At 36.7% G+C, this 17,813-nt stretch overlaps 1 protein-coding gene across 9 annotated transcripts in view; it reads left to right on the plus strand.

Moving 5' to 3' along the window:
• The first annotated feature begins 379 nt into the window (after positions 1-379).
• The window catches only part of MARS2 (methionyl-tRNA synthetase 2, mitochondrial), a 129,925-nt gene continuing 112,491 nt past the window's right edge, over positions 380-17,813 (plus strand). For 4 of the 9 annotated variants that reach the window (XR_008618933.1, XR_003677279.2, XR_003677277.2 and 1 more), the window contains exons 1-4: positions 380-1,756; positions 3,641-6,584; positions 6,680-6,849; positions 16,755-16,910. Coding sequence is in view for 2 of the 9 variants with exons in the window: in XM_028480511.2 (XP_028336312.1) it covers positions 410-2,170; positions 2,258-2,281 (1,785 nt within the window). In the remaining 7 variants the exon portion in view is untranslated. Of the gene's footprint in view, positions 2,171-2,257; positions 2,660-3,390; positions 3,592-3,640; positions 6,585-6,679; positions 6,850-16,754; positions 16,911-17,813 lie in introns of those variants that run through there. The other 5 variants (XR_003677280.2, XR_003677276.2, XR_003677275.2 and 2 more) reach the window with 5 other exon arrangements.

Below are 17,813 nucleotides of genomic sequence, written 5' to 3' on the forward strand. Positions count from 1 at the left end.
CACACTCCTGCAATGTGCCAGCCACTGACTGGTGTTTCAGAAATGCCTGAATACAAAATTCTTGCCCACAAGCAACTCAGTCTGGAGAAAAAAACCAGATTCATAAATATAAAATTACAAAGCAGGACACGCAGTATGATATAGACAGATAAAGATTTATCTGCTTCATAACCTCTCCTTCAGCAGCCAGTTCCTCTAAGCTATCGTTCTCGCTCGCTCCTGCAATTCACAACCGCTGTATCCGAGGCCCACGGAAGGGGGAGCGTGGGCGGAGCGGCGGAGGGCCGGCGCTCGGGGCCGGACTTCATTGGCTCTCTGGACGGAAGCGGCGGTGCGGCCCGGCTGCGCATGCGCCCCTCACACGTGCTTCCAGAACCCCCACCTCCGCCGCTTCATCTCCGCAGGCATCATGCTGCGGATTTCTGCCTTTCGGCTGCTAGGACGCACGGGGGCGAGTAGGCTCTCGCTCCTGGAGGACTTTAGCTTACGCCACTACAGTTCGGACCCTCTCGGTGTCCAGGACGATACCCGCGACGCGCGCGCCTATTTCACCACACCCATCTTCTACGTGAACGCGGCGCCGCACATCGGGCACCTGTACTCGGCGGTACTGGCTGACGCCCTGTGCCGATACCATCGCCTCCGAGTTCCCAGCGCCGCCGCCACGCGATTCTCCACTGGTACTGATGAGCACGGCCTCAAGATTCAGCAGGCAGCAGCCGCTGCGGGCCTGGCTCCGTCCGAGCTGTGCGACAGAGTCTCTGCCCAGTTCCAGCAGCTTTTCCGGGAGGCTGACATCTCCTCCACCGACTTTATCCGCACCACTGAGGCCCGGCATCGGATGGCTGTGCAGCATTTCTGGGGGGTGCTGAAGGCTCGGGGTCTTCTCTACAAGGGGCTCTATGAAGGTTGGTATTGCGCCTCTGACGAGTGCTTCCTGCCTGAAGCCAAGGTCACCAGGCAGCCCGGTCCGTCGGGGGATTTGTGTCCTGTATCTCTGGAGAGCGGGCATCCCGTCTCCTGGACCAAGGAAGAAAACTACATTTTCAGGCTTTCCCAGTTCCGGGAGCCGCTCCAGCGGTGGCTGCGGGGCGACCCTCAGGCCATCACCCCGGAGCCATTCCATCACGCAGTCCTTCAGTGGCTGGAAGAGGAGCTGCCGGACCTATCCGTCTCTCGAAGGAGTAGCCACTTGCACTGGGGCATTCCGGTGCCCGGGGACGATTCGCAGACCATCTACGTATGGCTGGATGCCTTGGTCAACTACCTTACTGTAATTGGCTACCCAAACGCTGAGTTCAAATCTTGGTGGCCCACCACCTCTCATATCATAGGCAAGGACATTCTCAAATTCCATGCTGTCTATTGGCCTGCCCTCCTCTTAGGGGCCGGCATGAGCCCACCACACCGCATCTATGTTCACTCCCACTGGACGGTCTGTGGTCAAAAGATGTCTAAGAGCTTGGGCAACGTGGTGGATCCCAGGACATGCCTTGACCGCTATACTGTGGATGGTTTCCGCTACTTTCTCCTTCGTCAGGGCGTCCCCAACTGGGACTGTGATTACTATGGTGAAAAGGTGGTTAAGTTGTTGGATTCCGAGCTGGCATTTGCTTTGGGAGGTCTCTTGAACCGATGCACTGCCAACAGAATAAATCCTTCTGGGACCTATCCGGCTTTTTGCACTACCTGCTTTCCCAGTGAGCCAGGGTTGGTGGGGCCATCAGGTCGTGCTCAGGCAGAGGACTATGCTCTGGTGAGCGCAGTGGCCACTTTGCCCAAGCAGGTGGCAGACCACTATGATAACTTTCAGATCTATAAGGCCCTGGAGGCAGTATCCAGCTGTGTCCGGCAAACTAATGGCTTTGTCCAAAGGCATGCACCATGGAAGTTGAACTGGGAGAGCCCAGTGGATGCTCCCTGGCTGGGTACTGTGCTTCATGTGGCCTTGGAATGTTTGCGAGTCTTTGGAACTTTGCTCCAGCCTGTCACCCCAAGCCTAGCTGATAAGCTGCTGTCTAGGTTGGGGATCTCTGCCACAGAGAGGGGCCTTGGAGAGCTCCATTTCTTGCCTCGATTCTATGGACATCCATGCCCTTTTGAAGGGAGGAGGCTGGGACCTGAAACTGGGGTCTTGTTTCCAAGACTGGACCAGTCCAGGGCCTGGCTGGTAAAAGCCCATAAGACCTAGAAACTCAGTTCTTATTAGCTTGTGGTAAAAAAGCAAACGTCTTATTTTCTTATTTTTCATTTTCAGGAAAGTTATACTAATGCTTTCTAAAATGTTGCATCAAATGAGCACATAAGTAACGTCCCTGTGAAAAGAGGTTTGTAGCCTTTCAGGAGCCTACTCCCTGCTCTTCAGTTCTCTGTGTCCATTAACCACTGTCCTTTGCACCCCAGTGTCTCTAAGATGTCTCCAGGGGAAAGGTGGGTAAGAGACAACTTTGCTGATACTACTCCTTCTCATTGTGCCTCTGTCCAAACCACAGTTATTTGCCCAGACTACCTCTCATGGCTTGTTTGTCACTGGCCTGGCCTCTGCTGGGCAAATTAGTGCGTGTGGGGGTTGGAGGCCCCCTCCCTCAGCTTTCACTTTGTTATATATGTTGGGTCTCCTGTTAAAAAGAGGTTGTTTCATTAAACCTTTAAAAACCAGTGTCCTAGACTAGATGATTTTTGCCTATGTTTATATTCTCAATTCTTAACAACCATGACTCCCTGCTTTGCTAGTTAATAATCCAGTAGTTGTGCTTTGTAACATTACACTTTAACCAGTAGATGGCTCTAGTCTCACACATTTAATTACTTAACATTGAGGTTTCAGAATGTTTAGGTTTTCTGCTTCCTAATTTTGCATAATTTAAATTTAAAGAAAAAATTTTATTGCTTTTCTTAAAATAAGGGTAACTGCAACCACTGCTGTTTTACAGTAAGCAATAGAAAGATCAGAATCCTTAGTTTTTTTCAGACTACTGAAAAAGGGCATTTACTCTATTAAATGTTTAGTAAGCTAATAAGTAAAGGTATCACGTTTGTTTGGACTATGATGAATTATAAAGCTCTCTTGAGGTACTTGGTATGTTAAAAAATTTTTAAACTTTAATATTAAACATTAGGTTTACAGGTATGATTTTAAAAATCTGTAGATAGTTCAAAAGGGCAATATTTTCTTTATATTTCTTGGTCTTAATTTTGTTATCCACATTCGTAATTTACCTTATATGATTTCTTTTGGTCAATCAGGATCTATAATACAATATAGAAGTTGTGGAATAGCTAATATAAATGTTAATACATTTACTTTCAAGTAGTTTTTTTTTTTTTTTTTTTTTTTTTTTTGTGGTATGCGGGCCTCACTGCGGTGGCCTCTCCCGTTGCGGAGCACAGGATCCAGACACGCAGGCTCAGCGGCCATGGCTCACGGGCCCAGCCGCCCCGCGGCATGTGGGAGCCTCCCGGACCGGGGCACGAACCCGCATCCCCTGCATCGGCAGGCGGACTCCCAACCACTGCGCCACCAGGGAAGCTCTCAAGTAGTTTTTTACTAATTATTTCCTTTGCTCCTTTAACTTAAGTTATTAAAGTTTAAAAGTTTCTAAGTACCTTATCCAGACCTGTTCTGTTGCATTTGTTGAAGGTGATGGTGAAGGGAGGAAATGATCAATGCTCCAGGAATCTCAAACTGGATTTAGGGATCTCTCCAAGGCTCCATAAGAGAACATCACAGAGAAGATGTTAAGGTATCAACTTATACAATGACTACAACATAGTAAGCCAGCATTATATCTCATAGGTGATTGGACAGCTAGGGCAAAGTTTAAAATGAGAACTTGCCTTGAGATATCCATTCTAAGCATGGTAGCAAGCAGAGAGGGCTCATCATGAAGTAAACTGTGCTGGTAGTTCCCCCAGATTTATTCTGAGTGCTACTGTTCAGCTCCAATTTCTGTTTATTAGTTGGTGTGGCGAGAGATTTCTGGTTGCTTGGAAACATTGCTTAGAAAAGAATGCTTGAAGGCATTCTAAAGGTGGAAGGACCATTTCTACCAGTGTTCCTTTAGATCCTCCTTATTCTTCATAATGGAATCCTGGGCTTTCCATATGACATATTCCAGTTACCTGCTGGGATTACTAGGGTAGATTACTGGGACCTAGGATGGAGTGTAATATCTCAGGACTGGATAGCAGAGTAGTGAAAGAGATGGGATGTGTTTACATGGATGAAGGAAAACAGACTTGGAAAACCAGCATTGGTAACTTCTGCCTTCGAAGTGCCATTATAAGTCTTAGAGTTCCTATCATGAACGGAGGGACAGTGTCTTCCACTTGAATGATCTTTCCTATGGCCTAACGCTGGTCAGTACACTGGACATTGGCTTACTGGGTATTAATAGAGTTCCTTTTGTGCAGTCTGTCATTTGTGTAGGCACTTAACTTCTACCAGAGTATTTGTGGTACTGGAGGACACAGGAAAACAGGCAAACCAAAGAGGAGAGGGCATAATTTTTACAGAAGACAGGATATTTTAAGTGAAGAAGTGTGGTAAGTTGGATATGACTTATTCTGTGGTGATATGGAAGATGAACCAGTTGGATTCTCTGTAGGAGGCAAAACAGGTAAAGCAAATACCCTTTGGGTACTGAAGTGATGTGTTATTTAATCCAGCAGTTTAAGAATGGCAAGTGGAGGATAGGTGAGACTTAAAACTGGCAGGGATGCACTTCCAAGAGAGGACATCCTAACCACTTGTGGGAGAAGATGATGATAAACTTGTAGACATCTAAGAAGTCCCCTATTCCAGAATTGCTAACACCTTATCTGGCATCTTGTGGGTTCCTTGACCAGAAAGGAAGTTTCTCCCAAGTACTACCCTAAGGCTGTCAAATATTCATTTTAGAGTATTCTTGGAGGCAGTGTTGCATGAGTGATAGAGCACTGTTCAGGTGTTCATGGAATATCACGTTAAAGTAATAATAAGCTGTCAACCCAGTAGACTACAGTCTACTATGAAGTCATGCAAGAAGTTGTGGGCAATGTATACGTGTGGCACCATTGTATATTAGAGGGCTATTCCACAAGTGAACTCGTAGATTAGGCACCTCAGAAGTCAGAAGACCTATGGCTATATGGAGGTCAAGAATAGGCAGGAACAAGAAATAGTTACAGTCTCATTTCATTGAAATCTCACACTTATTCTGGAAGTAGGCCTCATTATTTTTCTTAAGCACCTGTGTGACTCTATAAGGGCTGAGAAGAGCCTGATAAATTGAATTTTAAGTTGATGCACTCAAGAAGGCATAGGCTGGGACATGGGCGCCAAGGCACAGGCCTTTTTTCTTTTTCCCCTATAGCTGTATCTATGATTGGCACATAACTCTTTAGATCTGGGAAGTTCCGAAATTGAAGTAAAGTTGGTCAGGTTGTGGGCCTCCAACTAGGAAGACTTATAATCATGAAGTAGCTTGGGTAGCAGGTGGCAGTACCAACTACTCAACAGATTACTCCTTGGGCATTATGGTAGGGAAGGTTTCCTGGCTCTCTGCTTCACCCCTAAGTGAGTGTGTAGTTGCAGTGTTGGCCTGCATTAGTGTAACCTTGAGTTACAGTGGGGAAGCAGTCATGCCTCTTGACTAAGACTTGGTCTATAAAGCTGCTGTCTGACAATCTATAATTGCCTCCTAGAGGCAGTCCCCCCCTATCCATAGTTCTACCAGATGGAGAACAACTGTTCTTGCTGGTAAGGTCTGGGATGCTGTAAACCTTGATGGGTCCTTGCCCTCATCTTTTGCCAGAATGAGTAATATCAGTGGATCTGAAAAGGTATGGACCTACTGGCAGTCATGTGTCTATTTTTGCTGAGAGAGCCTGGGGGGAGCTAGGGCACAGGTCGAGGTAACCAAGAGTACAAGTTAGAGGGTTCAGTTCTAGAACAAAGCCTTGGAGCCCCTTGCAAAACTAAGACAGTATGAAATATGTCATTTCAGCACAACACAGCTGGCCCTGCCCCTTCTTGTAGGAGCTTTGGATAGGACTGGTTAACTTCTATCAATAGGAACACCCTAAATTTGGAGGTTAACATTGCTGGAAGGGCCAGAACAGTAACAACCAAGTTAATTAAGGTTAATTAGTGGGGATTTTAGCCTTTCAAGAAGAGGGTCTTATTCTTTTTTGAGATAGAGGATAGGAGAAGCCCCAGCCTAAGGTGCTTTCTTCTATCATCCAGAACTACTTTGAGCTGAGAGGAAGGGACTAACCAGTGTTGGCCTGCATTAGTGTAACCTTAGAGGTGAAACTGACTTATTTTTAGGTAGTCCTGGGTTATCCAGTATAGATCCTCTGAATTAAGGGGAACCATCTAACGGAATAGTTGACCATATGTAAAATACCTTGCTTAAGATTATATCACATTAATCAGTTTCTACTTAAATTTCCATGATGAGTAAAGGGGATTGGGAAGAGGTACACACCAAGAGGATCTTCCTATGGCCTTGACAACTACAAATAATATACTCTCTACAGTGCCTCTTCTCATGAATAGCTATTGGCAGCTTCAGCCTTACTTGGATCTTCACCAAAGTAAGGTGAGACTATATTATAGAAGTTCCATCCTTGGCTATGAACTGTATTTCACTCCCATTTGGTTTATGACACAGTTTACTTACCATAGATTTTCAAGTCCACAGCTCCTCACTTACGAACAGTATGGTATGAGATGTCAGAATGTTTCAGGAAACCAAATGTATGATCTGCAAGAAGAAAATAACTCCAAGGAGAGATGAGCTCTGCCTTCAATTCATTAAGGATTTTTGGATGAAACATCTGCAGAGGGCCTGGAAGACTCACTGGGTAAGCTGGAGGGACAGCTCTAGGAATAACTGTGGAAATGGATGTTGCTAATTTTCTTAGTGTATGGTAGGGGTAAAATGGTACTAACCTCCCTATGCTACCACTCTTAAGGCCATGCCTTGTACATATACCCCCTCATTGGTTGACAGTCACTGGTTTGTGGGATTGAACAGGAAGATGAACCTTCAAAAACGAGTTTATGGTTGACTGTTACAGATTGGAATCATTGTTCTATTCTCTTAATTCAATACATTCAATAAAAATATGACTCATTACACATTTTTTCCTGATTAAAATATTTTTAAAAAGGTAATAACCTTTACTCTGGAACACATTAAATACGATAGTTTCAGTAATCTGACTTCCTTTGAACTTATCTAGAAATGTCTACTGGTTAAAAGCCTGTACATATTAAATTAAATAATAAATATTAAATAAATAATAAATATTAATTGTGTAAATATTACACAATTTAGTTAATCACTAAAATAATACAACTAGAATGTATTTCTTCTTAGCCAGATGAAATGTTAAAAAACTCAATCCAACAGAAGACAGGAAGGTGAAAAAAAGGGCAAAGAAAAATGAAAAATATGGTAAAAGAAAACCCATAATAAGATGGCAGAAATGCATATAAATATATCAGTAATTATAATAAAACAAAATGTCATAGGATGGACTTTCTGTCAAAAGACAACAATATTCAAGCTTAAGTTTAAAAAGTTAGCTATATGTAGTTAAAAGGTATATACTTAAACATAACAAAATAAGACATGAAGAAACACTAGGCATATGTTAACCAAAAGAAAGCTGGTATCATAATATTAATAGTAGACAATCTATTTTGAGGGGAAAACCATTACTAAAGATGAAGTGAGACTTAATATAAAAGGAATAATGTACCAATAAGTTATAACAATTAAACTTGTATAATCCAACAACAGCCTCAAAATATAAAAAGTTAAAACTGAAAATGACAAGAAATGTTCAAGTTTGGAAAGAAAGGAGACTGCCATTTGTGAGTTCAGAGAAACCAGGCAATGAGAAAGTAAAAATTAATAACTTACACTAGACATTAGCATTTCAGTCTTTAATGCTCACTACCCAAGTGTATCATCACTGTTAAGGGTAGAAAAAAATGAAAAATTTATAGCAGGTAAGGTTTTGTGATTCTAAAACCTTATCTTTTCCATGCATGCTTCTGCGAAAATAATAACTTGCTTTTTGAATAGAAATGTCAGCAAATATACTTGTTCAGTGAGTCCTCTCTAGATTATTAAAAGGGGAGGACCCCATGGCCATAATTTTGCCAAACTTTCTAATTGAAGAAGTCTTCTAATTGATAAATGAAGGTGAAGGAAGAGGACCACCAGTTCTGTGTTCCTTATTTGTGTTCTCTCATTTACTTTTTCCATCAACCCTATGAAATATTATTCTAACTCTGTTTAACTGATAAGAAATTGAGACACAGAGACGTTAAATAACTTGGCTAAGGTTATACAGCTTATAAAACAGGAGAGCCTAGGCTCAAACTTGTTTTAGTTCCAGAGCCTCAGCCCCATCCTTAACATTAACACCACGACAATCCCTGAGTGTATACTGAGGGAACTGTACTGTGGGGAAGAGGAAGCAGTAAAATCAGATCCAAAGATCTAAAGATGAAAAGTCTAAATAGAACACTTAATTAAAATACATTCAGTGTTTCAAGAAGAGGAATCGGTTCTTGATAGCTAGATTATGAAACATACTTAGAAAAAATGCTTACCTTATCATAAAATATATTTGTTTTTTTGCTTTCAATAGTTTCCTTTGTATTTGAAGCCTGCTTATGTGTTCTAGTGTAAATTGTTAAAAATTTTAATAACTCTATAGTCTCTATTTTTCTTTTTCCTTAAGATTATTTTGTTTCTTAGTTTCAGAAGAGTGTTACAAATTTTTGAATCCAACAGTTCCCTAAGTGAAAGTATGTTGTCATAAATTCATAAATCTAAGTATTTAAAAATAACATTTTACTAATCAATACTTTACACATTTATCTCTAAACATGAAAACATATCAATATTCAAGAGTTTTATTTGAATTAATTATTAAAGTAACAAAGCCAGAGAATTTTATTAGAGGTCAAAAACACTGAAATTTTTTCATTTCATACAAATGAAAGTTTTAATACAAATGAACTTATTAAAAGACTCATCTATTTATTAACAATTTAAGTTCTATGAATTTACTGAACATTTCTTACTATATTCTTATGACATCTTTCCTAAAAAGCTTGCCGAAACCAGATTAAATGCCCTTGACTCTAGTTATTACCAAAGTAAATACCACCCTGTTAGCTAAAATGCCACATACTGGATAATTCCTGGTAAATTATATCCGATATATGTCATATATGATGGTCAAGACATGTTTTAACTTCCACAGATTAGAGACTTTATTATGAATTGCATAAAGAATACTCTGTCATATTTTACTTTTTAAATGAAATGTAGCTAAAGTTGGACATGGGCTGCACCTTGAAGAAGTTCAGGATGAATCCTATGTGTATATAGGTCTCTTAGCTATCATCTGAATTGTATTTTTAAAAATATATCAAAAGGTATTAAAGTCCTTGCTAACTTGGAAGCTAAGAACATCTACACCTTTATTTTATGTTTTAAATAATTTCTTCAGAACTCTGTTTAAATTCAAGCTATATAATCCCATAGTTAGCAAGGCATGATGGGTACTTTTCCAGTATTTTTTACATGGTAGATTATGACTTGCTTATGGAATCAGACTGATGTATTGTAAAAAATATCCTACATATAGCATTTTTAAGATTACCTTTAAAAATCACTTGCTGAAGGAATTTATATAGGCATTCCTAAAGCAAAGAACCTTCAATCCTGGTAAACTGAAATTATTGCATTAACTTTTTATATTTAAATTTCTATAAAATTATTTTATGGAAACTCCCTACATTTTTAAAAAGCAAAACTTTTTAGTCCTGAGTTCAATTTCATTTTACAGCTTATTACTGGAATGTAATTAAATAAATCAAGTTACAATGTATAAGAAGAAGCCCATTTTGGTATTAAAAAAGAAGATCATTAAGTACTAAAATACAATGAATTATTGAAAATATATATAGTTAAGTGCATGAAAGCTGATGGTTGGATTTTCACCCCATTTTAAGATTTAGAAGGAGTATCTTTTGGTGAGTATAAAGGAAATATTTTTAACATTCATTATGACACTGACCCAGTTAAAAAAAATCTATTAGTTAATAATCAATCCTCAAAGAATAAAGTTTTTTCTTATTAAAATGTTGTCCACATAAAAATCAGCTTCTAGAAGATAGTTAATTCCTAACAAATTTTAAATAAAACATTTTTGGATGTAAATAATGTCATAAAATTGGTTTTCTAGCCTAAGGAGAGTATATAGCACTTCTTCCTTTTTCCATAGTTCATGGAGACCATCTAGAAGTGAAGCTATGAGTTATGGGGCACAAAAACCAAAATAAATATATAACTGTGTAGCTAAGTGTAGGAAATCAACCTAATCTCAGACAGAAAAACAAAGGAAAAATAATGAAAACTTACTGCTTAACATCTAATGGAGTGTGAAGGGGGCTAGCCAAGTTCAACTAAGTTATCAAAACCCATCATTGGTAAGTTTGTAGAGGTAGATGTTTTAAATATTCAATATGTGAAGGTAGGTAAGTCTGAGCTTGAGTTTTAAACAAGTCATTCTTTAAAGATAGACACACAGCTAGGGCACAGGCATAAAAACGTATTTGGTAAACATAGGATTGTTGCTGAGTTTATTTTCATTTTTCCTTTGGCACAGACACTAGGATATTAAATGTGTTATTTTATTGAGAGCCATTCTCACAAGCAATTGGATATTGCCTGAATAAAATAACCCTAAGGTTGACTTTACTAGTCAGTATTTGGGTATGTATAGGGTAGGAAAAATTTACATCTATTAGTATCTTTTAAAAAACAGTTTGTATAATAGATCACATACTAATAAGGATTTTAAGAAGTTTGTTCTATGTGTTGCTAAAAATATGTAAGTGGATACTGTGTAGCTTTCTTTGCTTTGGTACCACAGTTAGACATGTTAAAAACAAAAATCCTAAATATGATTAGCAAGAAACACATTGAAAGTATTAAAAATAATCTCAAATTGTTAGTGTATACTTTAAAATTATTATCCTTTAGATGTTTTCTCCAAAATACCAAAGGAAAAAAAAAAGATATGCTTTCTTAGGTAATACTGTTTCCTTTATGTACTATCATTGGTTGTTTCAGAACTATATGGGGCTAAGCATGAGGGTTTAGTTTCCTTATCTTTGTTCATTTTTATATCAGGACATAATAAAAAGGACCTTGATAATTAAAAGCTAAAACGTTGATCTCTTATAGTTATTAAAGCTGTTTTTGCTATCATGGATATGTTATATTAGCTATAAAATAAGAGGAAAACATCACAATGTAAGCAGAACAGGTTTTTTTGGGTACATTAACTTTCATACTACCTCCATTTTTTCTGTATTTTATATCTGGAGAGAAAAATGAAGTAATATAATCTTTACAGAATTGAATGAATGCACTGTGGAAGTACATCATAACATTTTGGTAAAGAGCACAACTGCCTACAATATATTAGCTAAGAAAATACCAATGTAAATCTGTTTTTGAAGCAAAATGCAATTATTCTTGGACTCTAGACATTTATAAAAGTTTTAGAACAAAAATGCCTTGTTATATACTGAATAAGCCTGAATTATAAATATGGGATTAAAATGTATACTGAAAACACCAGACAAGTGGAGTATTATATTGTTTCATGATCTTTTTGACTAGGGCTCTAATTATAGAACACTGGACCATAACATACAGCATGCTACTTTCAAAATTAATGTAGCAAAATAAAATACTCTCAATAGGTGGACTGGCCTTTGGATGTGCCAGAATATTCTTTATATTATTTATTCTATAACTGTGCTATTACATTTTATTCCTCAGCATAAATATTTTAGCCCAGAAACATTTTGGTGATATACTCCAAAAATATATACATCAATGGATAGTTCATTATTCTTTATGAGACAGAGTTTAAAAAAATTAACTCAAGTTATAACTGGGTTATCTAATATTGTAAGAAAGTTTTAAAATATAATTAAAAAAATAAATAATTCTTATTCTTTCCTAACAGAAGTGCAAACCACCTCTAGTTCTTTGAGGGGACGTGAAATTAAAATAGTGAAAAAAATAAGACTCCTAGCATTGTGCAATCAAATTTAAATAAATGTTATAATTTCCATCTAGTCAATTTAAATATTGCTTATTTACATAACAATTTTTATTCTTTATTATTAGCCCAACCTTCTATAAAAGGAATATAATGTTTTTGCAGAAGAAAGTTGGGATATATATTAAACAGGTAGCATTTAAAGAAAAGTTGGCATGACCATTTTTTAATTTAAAAAGTTCTACTTAATGTGGCACTTTGTATTTAAAGGATGAAAAATAATGTTGTGGTTAAGTTTTATTTAGTCAAAGTTAATGTTTTTAAAGTCTAAAGACCTCACAAACTAAGACCTGAATGAAAGATAAAAAGGAATATTGATAGTGTCACTGTGTTAAAGGAAGAAATATGTATTGAATCGGACATGATATATGCAGTGATTGCTTATACTTGCTAAGATGCTATAAGAACCCTTATACTTCTAGTATGAATAACAAGAGGGCCAGAAATAAATATGGAGATATCTTGAAGTATATTTAAGAATTGTATTAACTTTGGCCATAGTAATTAGTATAAAATAAATGGTCAAAATATGACAGATTTCCAGATATTATATATACAAATTATATATATATTAATATCTGGCAAAATTTCTAATGTAAACCTAGAATTTGAAATGTTTTATCAAAAACACTTAATATAAGTAAAATATACACAAACCTAGATATAGTGAAACCAAAATAATGTGGAAGCTAGAATCTTCTATACATATGATCTCCCTAATTATCGAGAATTCAATTTTTTGAATTTACCTTATTACAACAAATGGTTTGTTGCTATGTATATTCTGTATATGCCATGCTGTGTCTAAAAACTTTAAAACATTTAAAAGTTAAAAAAATAAAACTGTAAAATCCAAACACCAAAGATGTTTTTAAGTGGTTGTATATGACATTATCATGTTGATAAGATAGCCAGATGATGACCAAATTTTTCAAACTTTATCAAGATACTTGTTTTATAGATAAAACCTTTGTTCTGTTTGTTACAGATTATAAGTCTGTGTTACTTAAGTGTGTGTGAATTAATAAAGGAAACCATGATTTTATCCTGTAACTCCAATGTTCTGGCTACTAAGATTTCTTTACTTCCCTTAAAAAAGCAAAAACATTTAACCTTAAGTACATCCAAAACCCTCATACTTGTTACCAGACCACGCATGGGGCTAGTTGTTTTCTATTATTGGATAAAATAGTTATCCAAGACCTACTTAACAGAATCAGTGGAGGAAGGTGGAGTAAGAATTGAATCCTCTGCTCTGAAATCTTTTCTAGGATGAAAGTGTGGGCTTCAACAATATCGAGGTTTCAAACCTACAGATGAAGGTTGAGAAAAGCTTCTTCTCATAGAATGTAACCTTGGTTCCTATTAAGAGATTTAAAGAAAATAATGGTTTTAATGCACTTTAAATGGCTCTTATTTTATTATTACCTAAGGGGAAGATTTTAAAAATAATATTAACTGGGCCTGCATTCTGAGGAGAGAAGGTGTACTTTAGGAAATTCCCACTAGAAAGAGTAGGTTACCTTATAACCTACTGCTAGACAGGGAGGCATCTTAGGGCTATAAAAAAGACTCACTACAAAGGATCTGAGAATAGCCACATCAAATGGTTTTTCTAAATTATTAGGTTATACTTCCTTCTTTGTGCCAGCCCTGAACTTTGGTAAAGATTTATTAAAAAAAAAAAGATTTAGGTACTTAGTGATATACAAAATTAGAAGGCAGATCCTATGGTTGAGAAAGTGACTAACCAGAGAAAATCAGGTAATTATTAATAAACATTTGTGTTAATAGAGTGACATCCTACTGTTAAGTAAAACTTCCATGAATAGAATGAGTCCCAACAAATGATTTTTATTTGATTCACTGCTGAACATAAGGATTGCTGGAGATACTGCTTTTCTCAATGCACTTGAGAATAGGAAAATTTTAGCTAAGGCATCTCTAATGACTAAATGCCTACTTCAGACATCAGTGTTTAGACAAATCCTTTTGTCTAAAAAAAACTCATCATTTGCTCTGCCTGCTTTAGATGATTTGAGTTTAAATATTGTGATTCAAGAAGAATGTATCAAGGAGCCCAAGTTTATCTCAAAAGCTGAATAAAACACTGGAAGTAGCATGTAGGATAAATCAATTGCCCAGCTTGAATGTGACAACAGAAATGGTACAAGTGTTCTAGTAGTTCTTCTAAAAACTAGCAATTTATATTTAGTTAAGGGAAATGAACTAAAGCTTCTAAGATAAGCCCCATTTCTCTAAAGAGGCATGGTTGATTACCTATTGTACTTTCCAGGATTTGGGCATATATGCCATTCTTTTGACTTAAGACTGAGCATGTCTACTAACAGTGAAACAATTTGCCAATGCTAGAATAGTTAACTATCAGGAGTAAGTCATAAAAACAATGGGTAATTTTTTAATGGCATATCAGACCTAGATGCTTCTAGGGTTTAAAATGTTTTAAATTGTGCAGTTACACAAAGAGTTTACTGTATCACTTAAGGATACTTTGTGAAGGTACAAAATAGTCTCCTAACCAGAAAAGAAACATTTATAAAGTACTATAAAATAAAGGATAGTTACCAAAGTAAGTGTGAGAAAATTCATTTCAATGACATTAAGCTATATTTAACTGTGGGCACTGTTAGAATTTTTGAGCTAAGGAGACTTCAGTAGGCAATTATGATAGTGATCCATTTATCTTGGAATCACACATTTTATCAGTATAAAAAGTAGCATGAGCTTGGTACTTGTCATTAGGATGTAAAAAAAGATAACTAAACTAGAATAACCCTTACCCCAAATAGCAAACACTACATGGAGGGTCTGTACAAAGACTGATAAATGCCTATATTGCAGTTACTAGCAAGAAGAATGGAAAGGAAGAAGAAAAGCAACCAAAGGTTCATTTGTTTTTGTTGGTGGACTTTATATTCTCAAAAACATGTGGAAATGTGCCATGTTCCCAAAATATAGAGTAGATGGCACCACCTATAGGTGGGTATCTTTCGCTCTCAGAGGGATTAAAGTTTTTCTGGGATACTTAAAAGGCTTTTCTCACCTTGTGTTCCTTATATTTACCAGAGTGCTGAATTGCATAACACTTTTAAAGAAAAATTTTGACTAACAATCTAAAAAATTAAATTCTAGGCTAATTCTATTACTCCTGTTTTGGTTGGGAAACTTTTCATAGTTAGGTTACTTGATAAAAGCATGATTAAACAGTTTCATGTTTATTACAATTTGTTTATTTTAGAATTGAAATATTTTTTGATCCTGACTCAGAGATGCTTAAGGGATTAGAATAGACATTTTATTTGTGTCTTAAGATTTAATTTTAGTGATTCAATGATAGATGGTCTGTAACTCTTGAATAAGACAAAAATTATTTCTGAAAAATACTGTGTTCTCTAAGGATCTTCTCCTCTCAGGTCCCCACCCAACCACTTCCCACTTGCCTCCTTACAGGTGACAATTTATTAGTAATCAGAAGTTCGAAGTTCTATCACTTAATAGTAATGTCATCTTTGGCAATTTTCTTAACCTTTCTAAGCCTCACTTATCTTGTAAAAAGTTGCCTGATTATGTCACAAAAATATTGAGTGGATAAAATGAGATTAATGTATGTGAAGTGCTCATAAATTTTAAGGTGCTATATAAATATGAGGTGTTATTCTTAGAAAAACATAGTAAGCAAAAACGTGATATTCTAAGCATGATTTTATAGCAGATTATCATCAACATCAACAAAGTTAATGCAGTTTTTATAAGGAATGTTATCATGGACTTTAAAACAATCTTCAGTGACTAAACTGAAGCTTTTCTTTAGAACTACCTAGAAATTACATAGCAAATTTAGTTACACAGGTTAAGTTACCAATATTTTAAGACTATTAAGACCAATATGTAAGGCTATTCCACAGTTGTAGACCCTGTAGTCCTTAGGTTATATGATTCTATGATTTCATGTTTATAACACAGGGAAACAGGCTTATTATACCTAAACATAATTCAGTTTATTTATATAGCTGTATCAATGGCTAAGGCAGAAACCATAAAGCTTCAAGGGTTAAAGTAATAGAAGAGTTCACACCTATTCCTTATGGCTTAATGTCTTTCAGACTATACTTTTTGATTCTAGTTTAATATTACCTTCTTTTTTTTTTTTTTTTTTTTTTTTTGCGGTATGCGAGCCTCTCACTGTTGTGGCCTCTCCAGTTGCGCAGCACAAGCTCCGGACGCGCGGGCTCAGCGGCCATGGCTTACGGGCCTAGCTGCTCCGCGGCATGCGGGATCTTCCCGGACCGGGGCACGAACCCGTGTCCCCTGCATCGGCAGGTGGACTCTCAACCACTGCGCCACCAGGGAAGCCCACCTTCATTTTTTTTTTTAATGTATTAATAGGGTTACCTACATTCCGATTTCCCGGGGACAGTCTAGGTTTATGCCTTTTGTAATATTAGAATTTCAGTTTTGAAAAATAACCTTTGAATAGAATGATTTAATGGGTTTATTAATGTGATAAACTTCTTTGTTGGTCAATAAGTACATATTTAAAAAATTATGTAATTTAAATTATTTTTGGTGTCCCCTTTCAGGTGTCCTGATTTGAATGATAAACATATCATTTCTGCATTTAGTAAGAACTTGGAGCAGAGATGAGCAAAGTCAAGAACTTTCTGACTAATACAAGGAGCAGAAGTGAAAACGGAACTTGATATGATTGATAAAACATCAGAGGATCTTGTCTATAGGTAAGTAGCTTTCATTTGTATAAGATAATCAAATCAAGTCTGTCTGCTGCTCATCAATGAAGGTGGGAGTGAGATTCAAGAGGAAATAAGTGCTAGAGACAAGGACTCGTAATTCTGAATCCATATAATCATATTTCAGAGAAGGTTAAGCTAATATTCATGTTGGAACTTGACAAGTCTCTGAGAATGTAATTATCTCTGAGAAAAGATGAAGTTACATTCTTACACATGACTCTATTCAGACAGACTCTAATAATGACAAGCTTGTCTTATTAGAACAAACTATTTATTAACAATAGAGACAAGAGTCTTGAAACTGCATGACCTGAGATTAAATCATGTCAGTGAATACTATATTGTTGGCTACCTTTACCTAGAATGTATAAAGATGTTTGGTTTGACGGATGTTTAATAAAGAAAATAGACCAACTGGATGATTTACATGAAGAGATGATCTTTAGAGTGAATTTTGGATATTTTCCCCAATAATTCATCATTTAGAAGAAAATAAGGGAAGCTGAATTCTCTGTAATGGGTATACAAAATTTAAGCAAAGGTGATGATGATTTAGAAAGTAATTTTCAAGAAGCAAGTGAATGGATTAAAAAGTTTTTAACTTCAAAAATACAGATCTGTTAAACTGCAAAGCAAAATGTCTGTATTTCACTATCTAGGGTTATACTTATGAGATCCGTTGAGGAAACAGGATAGCCCATTTGAAATCTAGTAAGATATAGATTTACAAAAAGATGAATATTAACTAACATCCATTTTTTTTTCTTTTTAAAATTTTCTTTTATTTTTTTATACAGCAGGTTCTTATTAGTCATCCATTTTATACACATCAGTGTATACATGTCAATCCCAATCTCCCATTTCATCACACCACCACCCCCGCCCGCC

Source organism: Physeter macrocephalus, chromosome 2 (genome assembly GCF_002837175.3).
Source record: "Physeter macrocephalus isolate SW-GA chromosome 2, ASM283717v5, whole genome shotgun sequence".
NCBI lineage: Eukaryota > Metazoa > Chordata > Mammalia > Artiodactyla > Physeteridae > Physeter > Physeter macrocephalus.